The sequence below is a fragment of the Bemisia tabaci genome, chromosome 1 (genome assembly GCF_918797505.1).
Source record: "Bemisia tabaci chromosome 1, PGI_BMITA_v3".
NCBI classification, from domain to species: domain Eukaryota; kingdom Metazoa; phylum Arthropoda; class Insecta; order Hemiptera; family Aleyrodidae; genus Bemisia; species Bemisia tabaci.
The window spans coordinates 54,152,252-54,169,892 of NC_092793.1; the positions used below are offsets into that span (position 1 = coordinate 54,152,252).

The following is a 17,641-nucleotide window of genomic DNA, read 5'->3' on the forward strand; positions in this document are numbered from 1 at the left end:
ATTGAAATTTTTATTTAAAGCAGAAGTGAAAAAAAATTATCGAGAGTGTTCTGGAGTGCCCCTTGCTTTAGGAAAAATTTGAAATACCGAGGTCTTGGGACATTTGAAAAGAATTAATTGAAAGCATCACTGTAAGCAAACGATACCCGCCAAAATTTTGCTATTTCAAATAATGCATGTGTTTTCAGCCTCTCTTATTCTCTTTCAGAAAATTTTAATTCAGAAATACTGTCGAGAAAATGAGAATAAACCTAGGATACATTTTTCCTCAACTTTGGATTTTTAACAGCTGAAAATTTACAACTGATTGAAATCAAAACTGCTCCCGAACCAATTTTTCTCCAAAATGCGACCTGATGAGTTTCTATTGAACTCATTGTCAGTCCATTTTGCAGAAGGGTCCCACTGCTGACAGTGCTGGGTAGGATTACCTAACTTATGTACCATTAGTTTCCCTGTGTGGACAGGTTGCATTGTATACACAGACAGAACTTCTTGCTCGCCAAAAAAAAAAAAAAAAAAAAAAAAAAAAAAAAAAAAATCCACTTAGGTACTGATGATGTCAGATTATAGGGCACTGAATTAATTGCTAAATTGCTCTTGAAAGTTTGCGCATACTTAAGTAGTAGCTGCTGTGTATCAAATGAGGAGAAATCTCCACCGAAACCCAAACTTGACTCCAGTTATTTGCAAAACAAAGTTTTCAATGATAAGTTTGATCAACTTATGTGATTTTCTTTTCTTTTTGTCTTTATTTTCGGGGGGGGGGGGGGGGGAGTAGAAATTTAAATATACTAATTTCGAGATAAATATTTAAATTGAATATTTGTGCTGGAGAAAATTGTGTGAAAATTAATTGAATCAAATGGAAGTACGTTCATATTGTTTAAATTCTGCATAGGTATAGTTTTTTTTTCTTTTTATTTGCACATACTTCCTTTGAGCATGAATGTGTCCAATTATGCTTTGATTCTAGAAATACTCGACACATTTGATGCATTTTACATGCAGTTTTGATCAGAGAACAGGTCTTGTGATGCTTTAATTGGATTGCAACATGTAGAAAAAAAAAATTAGTATCAGCCTTTGTCAAATTTGATCAAATTTGTTGTTTTACAGGAAAACAATAATATGGATTCTTGTAAAAATTTCAGGGAATGTCCTTCTCTGAAATTATAAAAAGAATCTGTACAACTGTTCACCTTTGTAAAAAAATACATTAATGATGGAATCAAGCAATGGCTGACATCACTTGGTTTATTTCTGCTTACTGTAGTAATGCCCTTGTTGTTGTCCATTGTGGTATGTTGATTCCCGAAAGTGGGTACGGTAGCAACACATACAAAAAATTATCAGGCATAAATTAAAGTGGCTCCTGAATATGCAAAATGAGAAACTCAGTAATAAGATTCATGAGAAAAGACACCATGAATATGGAAACTAAAATACGTTTATTTATCATTTATACTTCTATTTACAATTCATCTATCTGTTTACAAATTTATACAAGACCAGACTTTTTCCAAGTAAAACTAATTTTCAAAACACAAGTAAAAACCTTAGAATAGATTTCTGCAAATGGGACAGGTTGATTTGTTGCTTGTCATAAACCATTTGTACTGAAAAAAAAAAGAAACAAAGAATACATTAGAATTAGGGCTGAAAAAAGAGTTAGACTTGGAATTAGAGAACAAAAGCAGTTTATTACGACTGAAATTTTTTATTTATCTTTCAATTTTATATTTACAGTAATTATCAGAGCTTATATTTTCTTGCTCTTTTTAGATGTACTGCTCAATCTTACTTGTTGGTACTTAAAACATATTTTCATTGGTAAAAAGTCATTTCCAAATTTAGATATTTAGATACCAGTGAAAAATTCTCCATCCAAATAGAGGAGCAAAAGTCATCTATGACACTCCAGTCTGAGGTTTTTTGGCTTCCTTGGAATTTTGGTTGGCCCTGTTACCAAAGCGCTCCTCAATTTACTCTTCTTTTTATCTAAAAACTGCCCAAACAGATTTTTGCTGATAGTATTTTTTCATTATTAGAACTTACCAGACATTGCAAGTGGAACTTTTTATGACAAGTACGGCAATTTTTGCGTGGAAGCTCATAACTGGTGACATGCAGAATTGAGAAACAGATGTAGCACTCTTCTACGCCTTCAAACCTCTTATCAATGTTGCTTTTCCATGACATAAGTCCATCCCAAATGGAGCCATTCTGGAAAAGAGGATTTAAAAATAAGTATCTTTCTTACGGCCTGTGAAAATTTTCCTCTAAAGAGAAGGACCATCATAAATAATTAAATAAATATTAAATAATTAAATAAATCTTTAATAATTTGAAGATTAATTAGGATATTTAGACTTAAAATTTTGCAGTATTTTAAGTGAAGGGAGAGGGAAAGATGAGAAAATGCATCTTAATATGAACTTAATCACGGTAAAAACATTTCTCCAAAAATATACGCAGAGCTAGTAATGAGATTCTCTTACCAAAAGCTGGAATTGTTTTTCACCAACAAATAAAAATTGCTTAGATTACCATGAAAAATATAGATAAAGCTAAAAAAGAGCAATCTATGAACCTTCATTATGAAAAAGACAAAAAATTTGACAGAAGTTCAAAGAGATTTTCAGAAACTGATAGCAAATAAATCACAACCTTTTTGGTTAAAATTCAACAGAGAAGTCGATTTCATTAGTATTTCACCAAAACTTACTGTGCATAGAAGTATTACAAAGCTAAAGTTTCAACTGCACCTTAAATCTGCAATGGCCTCATGATAAGAACTTAAAACATTTGTAATTTGGTTTTAAAGACACAATACAAAATGAATCAATTTACCTGATGGGTCAAGAAAATGGTGAGCTGTTTGAGCCAGTTATGCCAATGTTGTGATGACATTGCAGCTTTCGTGCTCTCAACTCTAACCATACCAAGAGGGTGATTTTGGGCCAATGTTATTGAGACTTCCATTGCGATTTCTTCCAGAGTGTAGGTTGCAATGACTTCACGCACACTTTCACGTACTTTAATCTGAGTGAAGGAACACAAAGAATAGTAGAGAAACATGAGAAAATAAACTTAATTTTTTTGTGCTGAAAATCTGAAACTTGTATTTTACTTGATCTCAAGAATTTCTATCCAGTTAATACGGCTTCAACCCATGAAATAAAAATGTTTAACCTTCTACATGAAATCACCAAAAAAATAATCAGTCGATGAGAGTTTCTGAACTGTTTCCCTAACTGACTCCGAAGACAAAAACTCACAGATTTTTCACATCAGTTATACAAAACAAGATAACAAAACCTGATTTTGAAGCATATGTTGGCACCACCTAAGAAAACGGGTAAAAATTGTCCACCAGATCTGTTGATAAAATTCCTTCCAAATGGGTGTTGACACTTTTTGTTGAGAGGCTGTGGACATTGGATGTTAGTGCCTTAACCTCCCACATCAGCATAAAGGACTGGTCATAAAATATGTGACCCTAAATTTTGGATATTTCAACTTCCCACCCTCTTTGTGACCCTTTAGAGACACAAGTCTCTATTCTTTAACACATTAAGACAAAATGTTGTAACTCTCTCCTTGATTCCCCTCGCTCTCTATTCCTAGAGCGTTGTAGATGGCTCTATATGGCCTCTATATATATCAAACCTAAGTAGACCAGGAGAGAGACACATGTATGAAGGATAATTTAATTCTTGGCCTTAACTACCCTTATATTGTGTTCTCAGATCTTCGTCACGTTTTGGGCTATTGCGTTATTTTCGTTTCTAGGAACAAAGTTTCTAGTGCACAAACAATAGATGTAATTCCCCAAGAGATTTTTAATATTCATTTATATGCAATGCAAAAATTAAAATTATAAGGAAATACCGTGAAGTTTTCAGTTGGTGTTTTATTGGCCTCTTTGATTGATTTGAGTTCCTCTTCACACAACATTGCTGAAGCATAGCGCGTCGTGATGTCTTCTACAACTCTCGCATCTTTGTATTCAATTTCTGTCCACCACTGTCGTATCAGTGCTGGTAATCTATGCAAAGCATTATAATAGGTCCAACACACTAAGTTCGAAAGTTTTTTGCTATCCCATTGCTCTGAAATTCATAAAGACAGGGGGGAAAAAATCAGAGAAAAAAAGAGAATAGATCTATAAAGAAAAGCTCCTGGAATTTTTTTTTTCCATTCATTAAGTTATGCAGAAAATACAGCCTACTCTCCTTATGACGCCTCTGAGAGGGATTGAAAAACGTTGATTTGAGAAACTGTTTGTGCAATTTATCCCAAGTGATGTTAAAAATGTTGCATAGTTTGAAAATCTATCAGAAAAAAAAAAAAAAATCGGAACATAATTTTTGAAAAGCGTTCCAAAACTATTTGGGTAAATCTGAGGGTACTTTCATGATGGAAAAGGTAAGGATTGATAGAAGTTTCCCGAAGCCTGCTCCATTTTGTACCAGTTGTCGAATTCAAGAATCTTCTCCCTTTCCCTTTCCCCCAAGATAGCCAATTGGTCACTTCAGCATGCTGAGTACTCAATGCTACATTTTCTTCTTCACAAAGGGCTATTTTCAAATGCTAAGATTAAAATATCACAAAGCAACATACAGTACTTTTTTAATAAGTTTGGCTGGGACCTGAAAAATAAAAATTCAAGCATTGTACCAGGATGAATATTATTTGTTGAAACATTTGAACAGGGATTGACTGTCAATTTGGGAAAATGACAAAATTAAGTTACGCAAAATAAAAATAAAACGAATAATATGAACTGAACTGTAGGGATTGCGAATGTAAATTCAGACTTTCAGCTTGCAGATCGATAAATAAAGCAATTTTTACTGTAAGAAAATATCAATTAAGAACTGCTTAACCTGTAAAAATATCTCGAAAGGGTTGAGACTATTAGTCAGGGCAGCAGAAGTTAATACTTATATTTTTACGAATGAAAGTCATAACATACCATCTGTTACTAAAGTTTGCTTGTCTGTAAAAGATTTCAGAATCTGCTTCCAATTGGTATCATGCATCTTTAAAAGAACAACAGATGAGGGAAGAAGCCGCATGAGGTTCAGAATAAGATTTGAAATCAGGTTTTCGTTCCTGATCCACAAAGTATAACGCGCACGGAGCTGTGAGTCTGCCTTTGCAACCATTTTGAATATAACAGACCATAAGCTGAGATATGCCAACGTATATGAGTAGCTATCAGTGAGTGGAGCTACCAAACACGTATCTCCCAGTTTGAAATCTGACAACAGGGCGCAAACAATTGACTGTGTGTGGTCCAAAGACTTCTTGAACCAATTGAATACAATTCGGGGATCCTTCTCAATTTCTTCATCAGTTTCTTCCTCGGACATAATCCTAGAGTCAAATTCTACATACATCGGGACCAATTTGATGAGGATAAAGTATGAAGTCAGTTGAACAAAGATATTAGAATTTTCCAAGTTGTTCAGTGCAAACTTGGACCATTTCTTTAGATCCTCACTATCCTTGACTATCAGAGAGAAATCAACTACATTTATCACAACATCTGATAATTTTTTCATAATTTGATACGTTTGCACACTTTTGGCTAGGTTGGTTGAGTTTAGAACCAAAGTTCTCCACGCGTTGGCACATAACATATGGACATCTGACATGAAAAGATCTTTCCACTCGGCTGCAAAACTATCTTCGCTGGGAAGTTTTGCAATTCCAGATGAGACGGTTTTAAAAAGGTTACAGATTGCATTGATAAAAATTGGGACACTTGAGTGGTACGATGGTTCCAGGGATATACACTCAACCGTCTTTGATAAACTTTGAATCCATGCAGTTAAGGAGATAAGTATGAAGTCTGTTTCTGCCTCTGAAAGGGAGGCAGTTGCATTTTCGAGCAAATCAGGGGTAGTGTCTTCACGGCCTGTATCGAATTTAAAACGCTCCAAAACTGTCTGGAAAAATTTACAAGCATTTAGGGATAACATGATACAAGCAGGTTTCAGATCCAACATATTGACTGAATAAGAAAATGTAATATGTTTCTTGTTAGCGATCAAAACTTTCATCTGAGTTAAGATTATTTCATCATTGGTTTTTGCTTCAGCTAGTAGTCCTCGTATGGCGTGTAGTGTATCAATATCTACAGACGTGATTTCAGAAACTTGGGGTGTGATACTGACCAGTGCTTTCATTCTAGCTAAAACTAATTCATCTTGAGTGATCACGTCATCCAAAGGTCCCTCAATAACACTTGCTGTACTAGCGTCAATAGATGTAGTGCTAGAAACTTGGGACATACTTCTTTCTATCGAAGAATCAGGCGTTTTGAATTTTTTATCAACTGTTACCATTCTTAAAGCAGAGTTGTAGAATAAAGAGTTGTTGCTGTCTCTGGCTGAAAAGATTTCAGAAAGTAATTCTTGCTTGGCATCTTTAGGAAGCTTCGAGATAATTGCCTCGAGGTTGAGTGATAAATACTTGAGGACTTTTTTCGGTAAAGAGTAACTAGCCACCGTATTGGAGAAATTGAATTTGAAGGATTCACAAACTTCTGCACTGGAGAGACAATATGAGACTGGTCCGACGATTTTGAATGGATTTGCCGGCACCGAGAATTCACTGATGTCTTGATCTTCAGCCGATGAATTTTCATTAAACGTAAAATCTGTCACTGGTGAAATATTCAAGAAACGAAGAATCAGGGAGACAATGTAGATATTAATGCTGGCATAATTTTTCACTTCGTAATGACTGATCAAATTGAACTGATTTTTTGACAGAGGTACACTGCTACTCGTGTGTGCAGTGCCATCGCCAGATTCAAGGTTAATTTGTTGAATTATTTTGTCTAGTTTGTTGTAGTTCACACTGGCATCGTCTTTACCATTGACCAATTCAGCGTAGAGGCTCAAGGTAATTATTTTCTCTTCAAGATGTTGTTTACTGAATGTAATTGCAGTTTCCAAGAATAAATTGCACAGATGGGCACAAAATGTTATGCTAGCAGCTTCTATCTCATCAGATTTGACAAAATTAACATTCGCAATGATGAAATCAACTGTCAACTGAGTAAGATTCACGACATTGTCAAGGTCTGATGCCATTAAGGCACTCACAATGCATTCTGCATGTTTTTTAGACAGATCAAAAATTTCAGATGTATTAGAATTGGGATAAAATTTAAAAACTAGGTCTAATCCACGATGCCAGCCTAACTTCAAAGAACTGAAAATTTGTTTTAGTTTTGTACTTTGCACACAGCACAACTTAAATAAGGCTAAGGTTATTTCTTGTACTACTTCAATGACTTTAAGATCAAAAGCCATGGTTTTATTTGAAAATGCTGCAACCAGCAACTCAATAACTTGTTTCAAGGCACCAACTTTCCGAGATGAAATTTTAGAACTTTCAAGACATCTTTGAAGAAAGTCATTCAAATTCATTAAAATCTTTACAAAAGTGTCAATACTGACAAATACACAGCCTTCCGTCTCTTTATAGGACAAAAATTTTGACAAAACTAAACAATTTTTTTCAACTTCATCTGAATCCTCATCTATGACTCTACTGATTGAAATCAGTGCTGATTGGAAACTTGTCTGTTTTGACCAAGCGATAATAGTGTCCGTTGAGTTAGTTTGAGCATCAATACATAAGCACCAGTGAAGAATATGAACGAATCTTGCCAGTCCAAACTCATCTATCAATTCACTTAAAATTTGGGATTTACTACTTTCATCTAAATGCTTCAACAAAACACACAGAAAATGTAGGATGAGATCCGAAGGAATTTGGTCATTTTTCAACCACGGTTTAACAAAGCCTTCCCAAAGCAAGATAAAGTCGTGATCATTTTCAGGACTGCTACACTTGAGCAGATATCCAAGTACTTGTTTTGAATCGAAAACAGTGAAAATTTTACACAGATACACTGTAGGCAGTTGGTTCTTAGTTACACTTTGAGCTTCAGAGTAGTACTGCTGAATTAAAGTAGCGATAAAAACTCCCAAATGTTTGTTGAAAAACTCTTCTGATATTACAGGAGTGCTTTTTTCCTCTGAAGATATTTCTACCTGTGGAAAAGAAGAGAAGAAAAAAGAAGATGAGTAATTTTATGGAATCCCTTTTGTAAATTTATAACCAGCAATGTTGAACTAACAATCAAAATTGTTAGAATTAAGAAGCCAGTGGGCGATAAAAATGACGCCTGTTTATACCAACTCAAACTCTTTCTTCTGGAAGCAAGAATGTCAATAGATTGAGATTAGGAAGATCATAAAAAAGGCGTCTAATCGATACCACACTATGCACTTTGATTGATTGCAAATTTTGATGGAAATAATTCACCGAAGAATGGTAAAATGTACCTTTGCTGAAATTCACATTGGCAACAATGATTGGGAATCATTACCTTTATTTACATATTGATTAATTTTCTGCAAAATGATGTAGGGCAACAAATAATTAATAATTATGAATGGTCTCCTGAAAAAAAAACAATAACGAACAAACAAAATACAACGGGACATTTGAATTAGCAGGCTAGGTAATAGCAGATGATCAGCATGAAAAGAGTGGATGAAATAAAGAGAACATCCAATATAGGATAGCTGATTTAAATATAGATGGTGAAACTACCAGACCCTAAATCTCGTTTAGCAACGTTGTAGACTTCTTGTCAAACTTTGTTTTTGAGATGGGAAACTACTCAACGTCAATTCATCAAGACTGCCGTGATTTTTTTTCTTCGTATGAAGAAAGGTCTGTGAAAACTTCGAGGAATGAATTTTGTTTGTTCTCCTATACAAAAATACCATGGGAGTGGAGATTTTTAAACATTACAAACGAGATATGTTGTCTGGTAGTTTCCCTAACGATATTAATTTGATTGATGTAATACACATTTTTAAAAAATGGTGTATTTATCAGATAAAAGCACTCACTTTTGTACTCTTGCACTCTTTGAAGAAGGACTGCTTTAGATGTTGAAGAAGTTTCAATTGATTCAATAGTTTCCACTCGTCCAAGATTGGAGAAACGAAAGGCTTCTTACAAACTTCTGTAAAATGTTTCCAACATTCCTCAACAATGACAGAATACAGTGAACTAGTGCTTTCCAAGGTCTGCCATCGATAGAGTAATGCACTAATTTGGGAGAAGACTACTTCATTGTTGTTTTTCATTGATTCGTCTAGCAAGGAAGATTCCAGAAGTTCAAAGATCTGTAAAATTTGGAAACGAACAACAATGAGTGAGCGAAATTTGTACATCAATACTGTGCATATCATTACCAACAGTTCTATCAAGAAGTTGCTGCACCACTTCTTTCATAATTTTGACTTTACTGTGTTGAAAATTAGCAGCCCTGATTTAGTGAAAAGAGATGGGATGGAGACGTTTTGATCATCCTGCTTTTGGTTATCAATGGCAACTCAGGAATTTTGGGTAAAATTGTTAAAAAAGAAGAAAAAAAAAAACTTCATGACTAAACATAAACTGAAATAAAACATTGAAGATGCAGAGCCCACTAACTGGGGAGGATGACCTGCACAGTTCTCTCAGCTAGTAGTGAACAAGTTGCAATGTTTAACATTAAATAAATGAAAATTTCACAAGTATCATGAGCAAATTTTTGTATCAAAAAGAGTAAATCTGTTAAGGAACTCCAAGAGAAAATTCCTCAAGTTTTGACAAAAATTAAAAAATTGTTACCTGGGCACGAAACAAACTTAAACAGAGATTTATGTTTCCCGCTTGAATTTTAAAAACATATTGTAGACATTCGAACAATGCATTTATGGCAGATCTGAATTCTACTGCGCTCTGTTGAACACTTCGCTCCTGCAACCTATAATGGAAAAAAAATTGATGAAATTAACACTGATTTGAAATAAACACCATGAACAAACATTGATTTTCAAAGCAGAGGTACACACTTAATCAAGCCTGACAAAAATTGCATGGCAGTTGGGTTAATGAAAACTTAAAACAATTTTTTATGAGTTTGTAATGTCACTGAGCTAGAAACTAACTGTGTGACTACTTACCCTAAAATTAAATTACTGAAAAACTTGATGTAGAAATCCTGGTACCAATCTTCATTATCTGGGACAGGAACTTTACTCAAAAAGGGCAGCAGTTTTGGAAAAATGCTGGCAGCATTGCCATAAGCACCTTTACTAAGTACGGACCATAATTTAGGGACGACAACTGAATTGAAATTTACATGTTTCCAGCAATCCTGAAATGAAAGAGAGATACAATATTAAATTGCTAAATTTCACAAAGCAAACAAAATTTTGGAGTGAGAACATGATCAATGGGTTCCTGCTGGCAAGCAAGACCAATCTACAAAGGTCAGTCACTGCGCATCTTTTTGAAATTCACTTGGTGACCAGCCTTCACATGACTGCAGTGACTGTTGGCGTAAGAAATTAATCCCAGACCCCGAACTATGGCTCACCAGGGAACGCGGCAAACCAAATTTCTTCATTACGCAAACCCTCACTGGTCACGGTGTCTTCAATAGTTTCTTACATTGTATTGATGCCTCCTCCTCTGACTCCTGCCCCTACTGTCCAGGGGAGTTTGACTCCCCTCAACGGTGCCACTCATATTTGGTGCCACTCATGTCTCCTGATCATCCTCTAAGACAGCACTGCACCACCTGAGTTTTTGACTTTCAGTTTTTTCTTAAGATTTCTTCTTATCGTTTCCTCTTCTATAATCGTTCCATTTTTATCTCTTGTAATTTACATTGTAATTTTTCTTAGTAGCAAATAAAAAAAAAAAAAAAAAAAAAAAAAAAAAAAAAAACTTGACTGCAGTCTGCATGATGTAAAACTAGCTTCTCCCATAAGAAATGTATTGAATTTAAACTTCCTGCTGACAAAGCGCAATGGGGTCTTGAAATTCGTCCACGAAATGACTGGCCTGAGTAAATTGGACGACTTTATGCTAAAAACAACTGTGTGCATACGGTTCCTGTGTAACATAGTTCCTTTTGGCATAAAAATGCCCAATCGTCCTTGTTTGGAAGGTTGTGAGATTTGCAATAATTGAATTCTGTACAGGATGATGTGCACTTAGGCAGACATTTGTGCTAAGAAAGCAGATGGAGAAGCAGATCTCTCTTATCATGCCCTTGCTCTTACATAATACAGAACTAGAACTTACATCAAATGCAACCATGAGCTCTAGAGCTGCATCCCAAATTGTAGGAAGGACAGTTGCATTTTTATCACTCAAATTGGCAAAAACAATTCCACACACTTGTTTTACATGATCTGATAACAGGTATGCAGCATGCTGACATAAAGATATAATAACGCCATACCACGCTTTCCGAATCTGAAAAATAAGACATGAAAGAAACTGAGAATTTGTAAGGGTAAAGAGATTGAAATGACTAAAATGATTTAATAAAATAACGATTATTTTAAGGAGACGTATGGTTAATTCTTTCTGGTTTTTGTTGAGGAAACGTCTCTTTAAAAATCTTGAGTTCAAAAAGAGAATCTGAACTTGCTCAACTTTCTCCACGGAAAAATACATTTGAGGGTTCATTCTTGAATATTGAAGGTTAGGAATTTTGGAGAAAACAAGGTAAGGAGATTATTTTTGGGCTCTTTTAATCCATGATACCCCATTTGACAAAGTATAGGCTATAGGGTGAAATAGAACCAATTGCACATAGAGTATGTTAGGGCAATGAACAGGTTTCAGACATTATCAAGGATGCCTGACGTTTTTGGGCAGCACTGCCCATGCCTGGCTGCAACTGAGCATCATTTTTTGAAATTGGAAACGGAAACACATTGCTTTGGCTTGGCCAACGGTGCCCGGACTACGTCACTCGTCCCTGCTGCCTCATGGACAATGTTCATCACGTTTCAACGTTTTGGTTACTGTATGAATAAATTGTTCAACCCCTCTGAGGCACAGTATTTCAAACAGCAAGTTTCCTGCAGCTCTTTTAGCCTTTACTTTCATTTTTTGACTGAGTTGATGAGCTTTGTACCTTCTTCTTGGCTAAGAAAGTATGAGTTGTCATTTCTTTTTGCTCTTAAAATAACAGAATTAATATAAAAATTAATAAGATTTGATTATCCGTGTGAAGTAACCCATGTGAAGAAAAAAGATTTGATACCTGAGGATTTTTGTGCTTAGAATAATTCCAGAAAGCTGATGATGAAACCAATTTTTCTTTATGTATGGCTTGGTTTTCTTTGAGGGCGTCAACGGGTAGTTTTTCCAGCAACTGACCATATGCGTTCAAAGAGGCAACCACCACACGCTCATACTTCATGACCATTTCATCCATGGGACACCCGGACCTTAAAAGAAGATTTTATTACAATTTTACTTTTTACCTTCCATGGAAGACTACATACCTGGAAGGAGCATGCCTGTGAGTGGGTCTAAAAGGATAACGCTGGCAGTCGCGTATACAACAAGCAATTCACGATTAGATTACAACATAGTCAAACAGTGAAAACTGACTAATTCCGGATAGACCTGTCCTTTCCTAACCTGCCATGTGCCACCTCTAATGGACAAGACAAGGTATTGAAGTGGCGTGGTCACCCACGACTACGATGACAGATGCTTGAGTGTGCTTAAAAACCCATCACTGCCAGGCATTGATCCCCCGTTCATCAAAATCAAAGATGGCTGAGACAATTTTTTTTTGTTGTTGATTTTATATAGAATGACCATAGATTGAGTTAGTGGGAAAACCATTAATTTTAAACTACATAATTTCACTTGCATAGTTTTGTAGTGATGTAGAAAGATACACCTACCTACTGACATATATTTCCTTGAATTTAGATTTCTGCTAAAGTAAAAAGGCTACCAGATTATTTTTTTTCCTTTGATGATACATAGAAAATGATGTGGTCTATCAAATCCAGAGCTTAAAAGTAAATACAGGTTTTTTTCTGCATCTATTTTTCTTAAAAGCTTAGTGAAAAAGTCGTCTTTCTATTGTCAAGGTAGGTAAAAAAACAATACGAAATGACAAAAGTTGAAGGGATGGCACAAAATAAATCTTGATTTAAAGGCTCAAAGCAAAAAGCTAAAAACAGGAGACTTACCCTGGATTAGTCAAAGTAGTAGGAGTGTGAATGATAACATTTTCTTCGATGAATGACAATATTTCTAAGTGGCAAAAGAGCAGAGCTTCTGTTCTTTTGTTAGGTACAAATGCTTCCTAAAAAAGATTACATAATATCAGTGGCTGACGTTCAAAGAGATTTGTCCCACTTACTTTTTACTACTGAAGTGGAAAACGATCCTAATTTCTTTCCCATCACCCACCGATTTTGGGGTAAAAAGGATTTTGAAAAAGCATACGCTATTTGGCATCAAAGTGGACCACTTTGATGCCAGGCGATGAAGTGGGGCAATGAAGGGTGACAAAAAATTTGAAGTAATTTTTGGCTTCGACAGTAAAAAGTAAAGGAGATTAATCCCATTGCGTTTCAAGATCTAAGACTTAAGGTAAGAGACACCTCACTGAAGAGTGTAGGACTTGCCTCTTTGATTTCTCTTGAGAGTTCATTATTCAGCTGCCTTGGATTAGGAAAATTCCTGCAGGGGCTGAAGACGGGTTGACCCCAAAATTTGGATTTTACGTCCAAAATACCATTAATATTGACGAGGGTTTTCACTTTCAAAACTTTGATGCCCACCCCATGACAGTTTTGGCTGCCAAATTGAATGTGACATGAAAGTACAAAGGTACACCTTTACAACTGACAAAAAAAAAATTATCATACATGATTTGATTGTTGACTTTACCTCAAAACTGAGTACAGCTTTCTGAGCAGCGAGCGGGAAGGAGTCAAATGCTGACAAAAACCATGGTCCGATTAGCTGCTTCAGAGATGGAGCAATGTTACGACCAGCTTTATTTACCATAATTCTGTGGGCTTCTTGACAAACTTCTCTCACTTTATGATCGATATCAAGTGCCAAAGTGGAGTATAAGCGGGACCAAATAGGGAGAATTATTTTGATTTCATCCGTATTTGACTTCTCAAGTAATTGTACAAATTCTTGTAAGGCCTAAAAAATGAAACCAGTGCAAAATAAATATATATATAAGCACTACATCTTGTAAAAACAAGTTGCCTATTTACGCAAGTCTGCAACTTTTTTTTTTTTTTTTTTTTTTTTTTTTTTTTTTTTTTTTTTAAGGACTGATGAGTACTTTCTGAAAAGTTTCCACAATAGTGCAGTACTTGATGAGAATTTAAAATGGAATATTGAAAATGATTATTTTCTTTTCATAACAATGCATCAGTAAGTAAGTAATGTATTGAGGTTTAGGATACGTTTTGGCGATCACAAGATGTGGGTAGCTCTAGTGACTGGAAAATTCACATTCATTTGACAGGCAAGTTGAAGTTTCTTCAAAATAATTGCACCATCTTTCGTACATCCAGAAAGGATATAAAATCATTCACACATACTTTTAATTCCTAGTGTGCGCTACTAACCTTGTGCCTGGTGACAGAATCTTTTTTCTTCATTTTTTTCACAACCAACTGATATTCTGGACTAATACCAGATTCAAAACTGGAGGAGGTCAAAGGACTCACACCAGGGAGACCAGGGAAAAGAAGCGACGGTAATGGTAAGACACTGCCATCACTCAGCTGGGAGGCCTCAAGAAATCCAGACGGAGCGCTAGTAAGGAGCTCCGCACTTCTTCCACTACTTGATGGCTGGAAAGAAAAAGGTACTTCAAGCACTGATTTGCAAGACATTTGAAGGAAGAGAATCACATGATGTCCTTGAAAGTTAACTAGTGACACTAAATATTATAAACAGCAATAAGATACATACAATAATAGATTTGCCGATGCTCACAGAAAAACTAGATTCACATTAAATAAATGTACCTTGAGTAGCCCTTTGAAGCATTACTTTAATGAAGCAGTACATAAAAAACTAATTTCAAAATGAAAAATACAGAAAAGAAATAAGGCTTGCAGTCCAGAAGTACCGGAAATATTTGATTTTGGAATACTTTGTGACAAGTGCCAAGATAAGAGTTCGCGTCAAGTAAGTTTACGTACTTTCTGAGAGAGACAGTTCAGAACCGCTATCTTGATTGATACATATTTTAAAGCTATAATGAAGACTAAAGATTGTCTGAAACACTCTGAAAGTGCAAAAACTTACTTGGCATAAATTCTAAATAGAGTTAGGGTTGATTATTATGACTACCTATGTGCGCTTCTTTCGCATCTGATTTCTTTACCACTATCAAATGGAATCAATTTAAAGAGAAACAATGATCAGATAATTTGGTAGTTAATTTGAACAGGGAGAGAACACATTGAGTTACATCAGGAGTTGCCCCAAGAAATGAAACCTGAAATGTCCAAAAATTCCTTACACATTAACTAAGTAAGTACCCCTATATGTTCAGTAGCTAGGTAAATAAAAGCAAAGTAAGTGCTTCTAGTTCGATCTTTTACATAATAAAATCTAAAACGTTTCTAGTTTGGTGTTTTTTAAGAGAAAAATTCAAAATAGTTCAATCTGTCTTTTATTAAGAAAACTGCTGTTGGGCCTCACTGCATTATTTCCTGCGGTCGTAAACAGTATCTCCTATTCCTTGATTAACGGTTGTTCATTGACCACACCAAAAGCTAGCAATACGAACAGATTAAATGTATTTCTCGTGAGATTTGACTCAATGGTGTCAGCCGCAAATTCCAGAGGCATTCATGCATTCAAATTGTTCTGGTCCAAATGGGACCTTGAGCACAACTCAGTTTGCACTTCAAGTTCTCATCGATGATGAGAACAAGATGATGATTGAAAAACAAGTAATGTAGATGGGAAAATGGAGGACTAATTCAGCTCATCCAAGAGCAAAAACAACACATCAAGGGGAGGTCATACAACAGAAGGAATCGCTATGCGTAGCAAGCCTGACATAACGTTTGCACACATTGCTATCACTTTTCAGAGTGAGACAGTACCTAATAGATCTACGACCAAAAGAAGGTTTTTTAAACGTTTACAATACTGTAGAGAGCTAAAACTAGAGTGGTTCGCGGGGAATTTAACAGGAATTTAAACATTAAAACTTACTCTGACATTATTCTTCGTTCTCTGGGCTGGTTTCCGTTTGCCTCCCATGATTGTAGATCAACTGGGTAACGTTAAAAATTATCTGAATCGGTCAGAATTTACAGTGAAGAAGACACATGACTGAAGAGAATTTTGCTCAAGCTGAGAAAACCTGCCTTGATGGAAAATTACGTGGAAAGCAATCTCAATAAACGTGCAATCGCTGTCTGCTTGGCTGTCCAAAACAAACTTCTAACCTCACATTATCCGTCAGCCAGCCGTCAGCTGATTGCGTCATTTGATTACGTACGGGGTAAACACGATTGGGAATTTCTGACCTGCGCAGTAATTCACAGCATGCCGGGAAATTTAAAATAGCGCTCTTTTCCCAGGGCGGCGGTGGGTTAGGTTACGTTACGTTACGTCAGGTAAGTTACCTTAGGTTGGGCTACTCAGGCTTGTGGATATTGGGTTTACGTAGGCGCCGCGTCAAATCATGGCGTATGTTCTTCTAAATAAGTTTAAATTAAGGAGCCCGAGTACCGAACTGCGTAGGTAGTACCGTTGATGGGTCTAAAAAGGAGCCCGAGTACCGAACTACACCTCGGCGGTGGCCACGCGCGCAGCACGGAACGCATAATAGCGCCTTACAAGACCGTATGATACTTCTTGCGTTGCGCATACAGCACGAAGCTCGCGAGGCATGGTAGCGCCTTACAAGTCTGCAGGATACTTCATACATTGCGCGTATTCCACGGTGCGCGATCAAGTCGTTGAAAAGTCGCATTTTGGTTCGCAGTCCTGGTGTTGAACCTATCCCGGTGTACACTATTTCACACACCGTGAGCTTGCAATCCTCACAGGATTATAGAGATTTTGCAAACCTTCATGTTTTCCGGTGAAAATATAATTTACCAGTGGAAATTTTTCAAGTTGGAATGTTGTTACGTTCTATCGTACGGAAAAAGTCAAACTGAGCTAACTTCCAGGGAGAGAAAATATATTCATCGGGCGGAAAAGAAAGAAAGTAAGTGATCATAGTTCCCGATAAAGAAAACAAAGAAGTAGAGAAAATATACATTTTTTTTTTTTCATTACAATTGTGGACAAATTTTCAGGGAGATATATTCTTGGCATCACAGTCATACAAAAATGAACTCTGGCAATCTAACCTAACTTCGGCAATTTTGGCAACATGACCTAGGTACGCATATGGCTAATAGCGACAAATTATTGGGGGAGGGGGGAGGCACCGCGGCACTGCGATGGGCCGGTCTGTTGGCGATTTCTCGGGCCGCCTCGAGGAACCAGTCCGCATCTGCATGGTTATGGCACAAAAGCGGCATAATATACCATTTTTGGATTGTAAGCGACGGACTAGAAGCAGTTTGAGTATTACGTAAGCCATTTTTGCCGACTTTTTGACCCTTCTCCCTCCCCGCTGTAAACCAACGTCTCGCGCTCTTCTTTTGAATTGTGTAAGCCTAATTTGACACCTCTTTCTCCCAAAAAAAGGAATAAAATGAAGTGAAATAACGCA

General features: G+C 36.2%; 1 protein-coding gene across 1 annotated transcript; it reads right to left on the reverse strand.

Annotated features, from left to right (window-relative positions):
• Positions 1–1,432: 1,432 nt before the first annotated feature.
• Positions 1,433–16,383, reverse strand: Ltn1 (E3 ubiquitin-protein ligase listerin). Its single transcript, XM_019060249.2, has 14 exons — positions 16,123–16,383; positions 14,514–14,741; positions 13,813–14,079; positions 13,107–13,222; positions 12,158–12,344; positions 11,185–11,358; positions 10,056–10,249; positions 9,721–9,856; positions 8,952–9,230; positions 4,982–8,081; positions 3,895–4,115; positions 2,854–3,045; positions 2,059–2,226; positions 1,433–1,619 (listed from the first exon to the last, which is right to left on the reverse strand). The coding sequence occupies exons 1-14, from the start codon at positions 16,168–16,170 to the stop codon at positions 1,560–1,562; spliced, it is 5,370 nt and encodes a 1,789-aa protein (XP_018915794.2). The 5' UTR covers positions 16,171–16,383; the 3' UTR covers positions 1,433–1,559.
• Between the last annotated feature and the right edge of the window lie 1,258 nt (positions 16,384–17,641).

Excerpts from the sequence above, each read along its gene's own strand:
- Ltn1 (XM_019060249.2), bottom strand. The coding sequence starts at position 16,170 with ATGGGAGGCAAACGGAAACCAGCCCAGAGAACGAAGAATAATGTCAGA. Across the intron at positions 13,223-13,812 it reads AAGCTGTACTCAGTTTTGAG|GAAGCATTTGTACCTAACAA; the intron begins GTAAAGTCAACA and ends AATCTTTTTTAG. Across the intron at positions 9,857-10,055 it reads TTCAGTAATTTAATTTTAGG|GTTGCAGGAGCGAAGTGTTC; the intron begins GTAAGTAGTCAC and ends TTTCCATTATAG.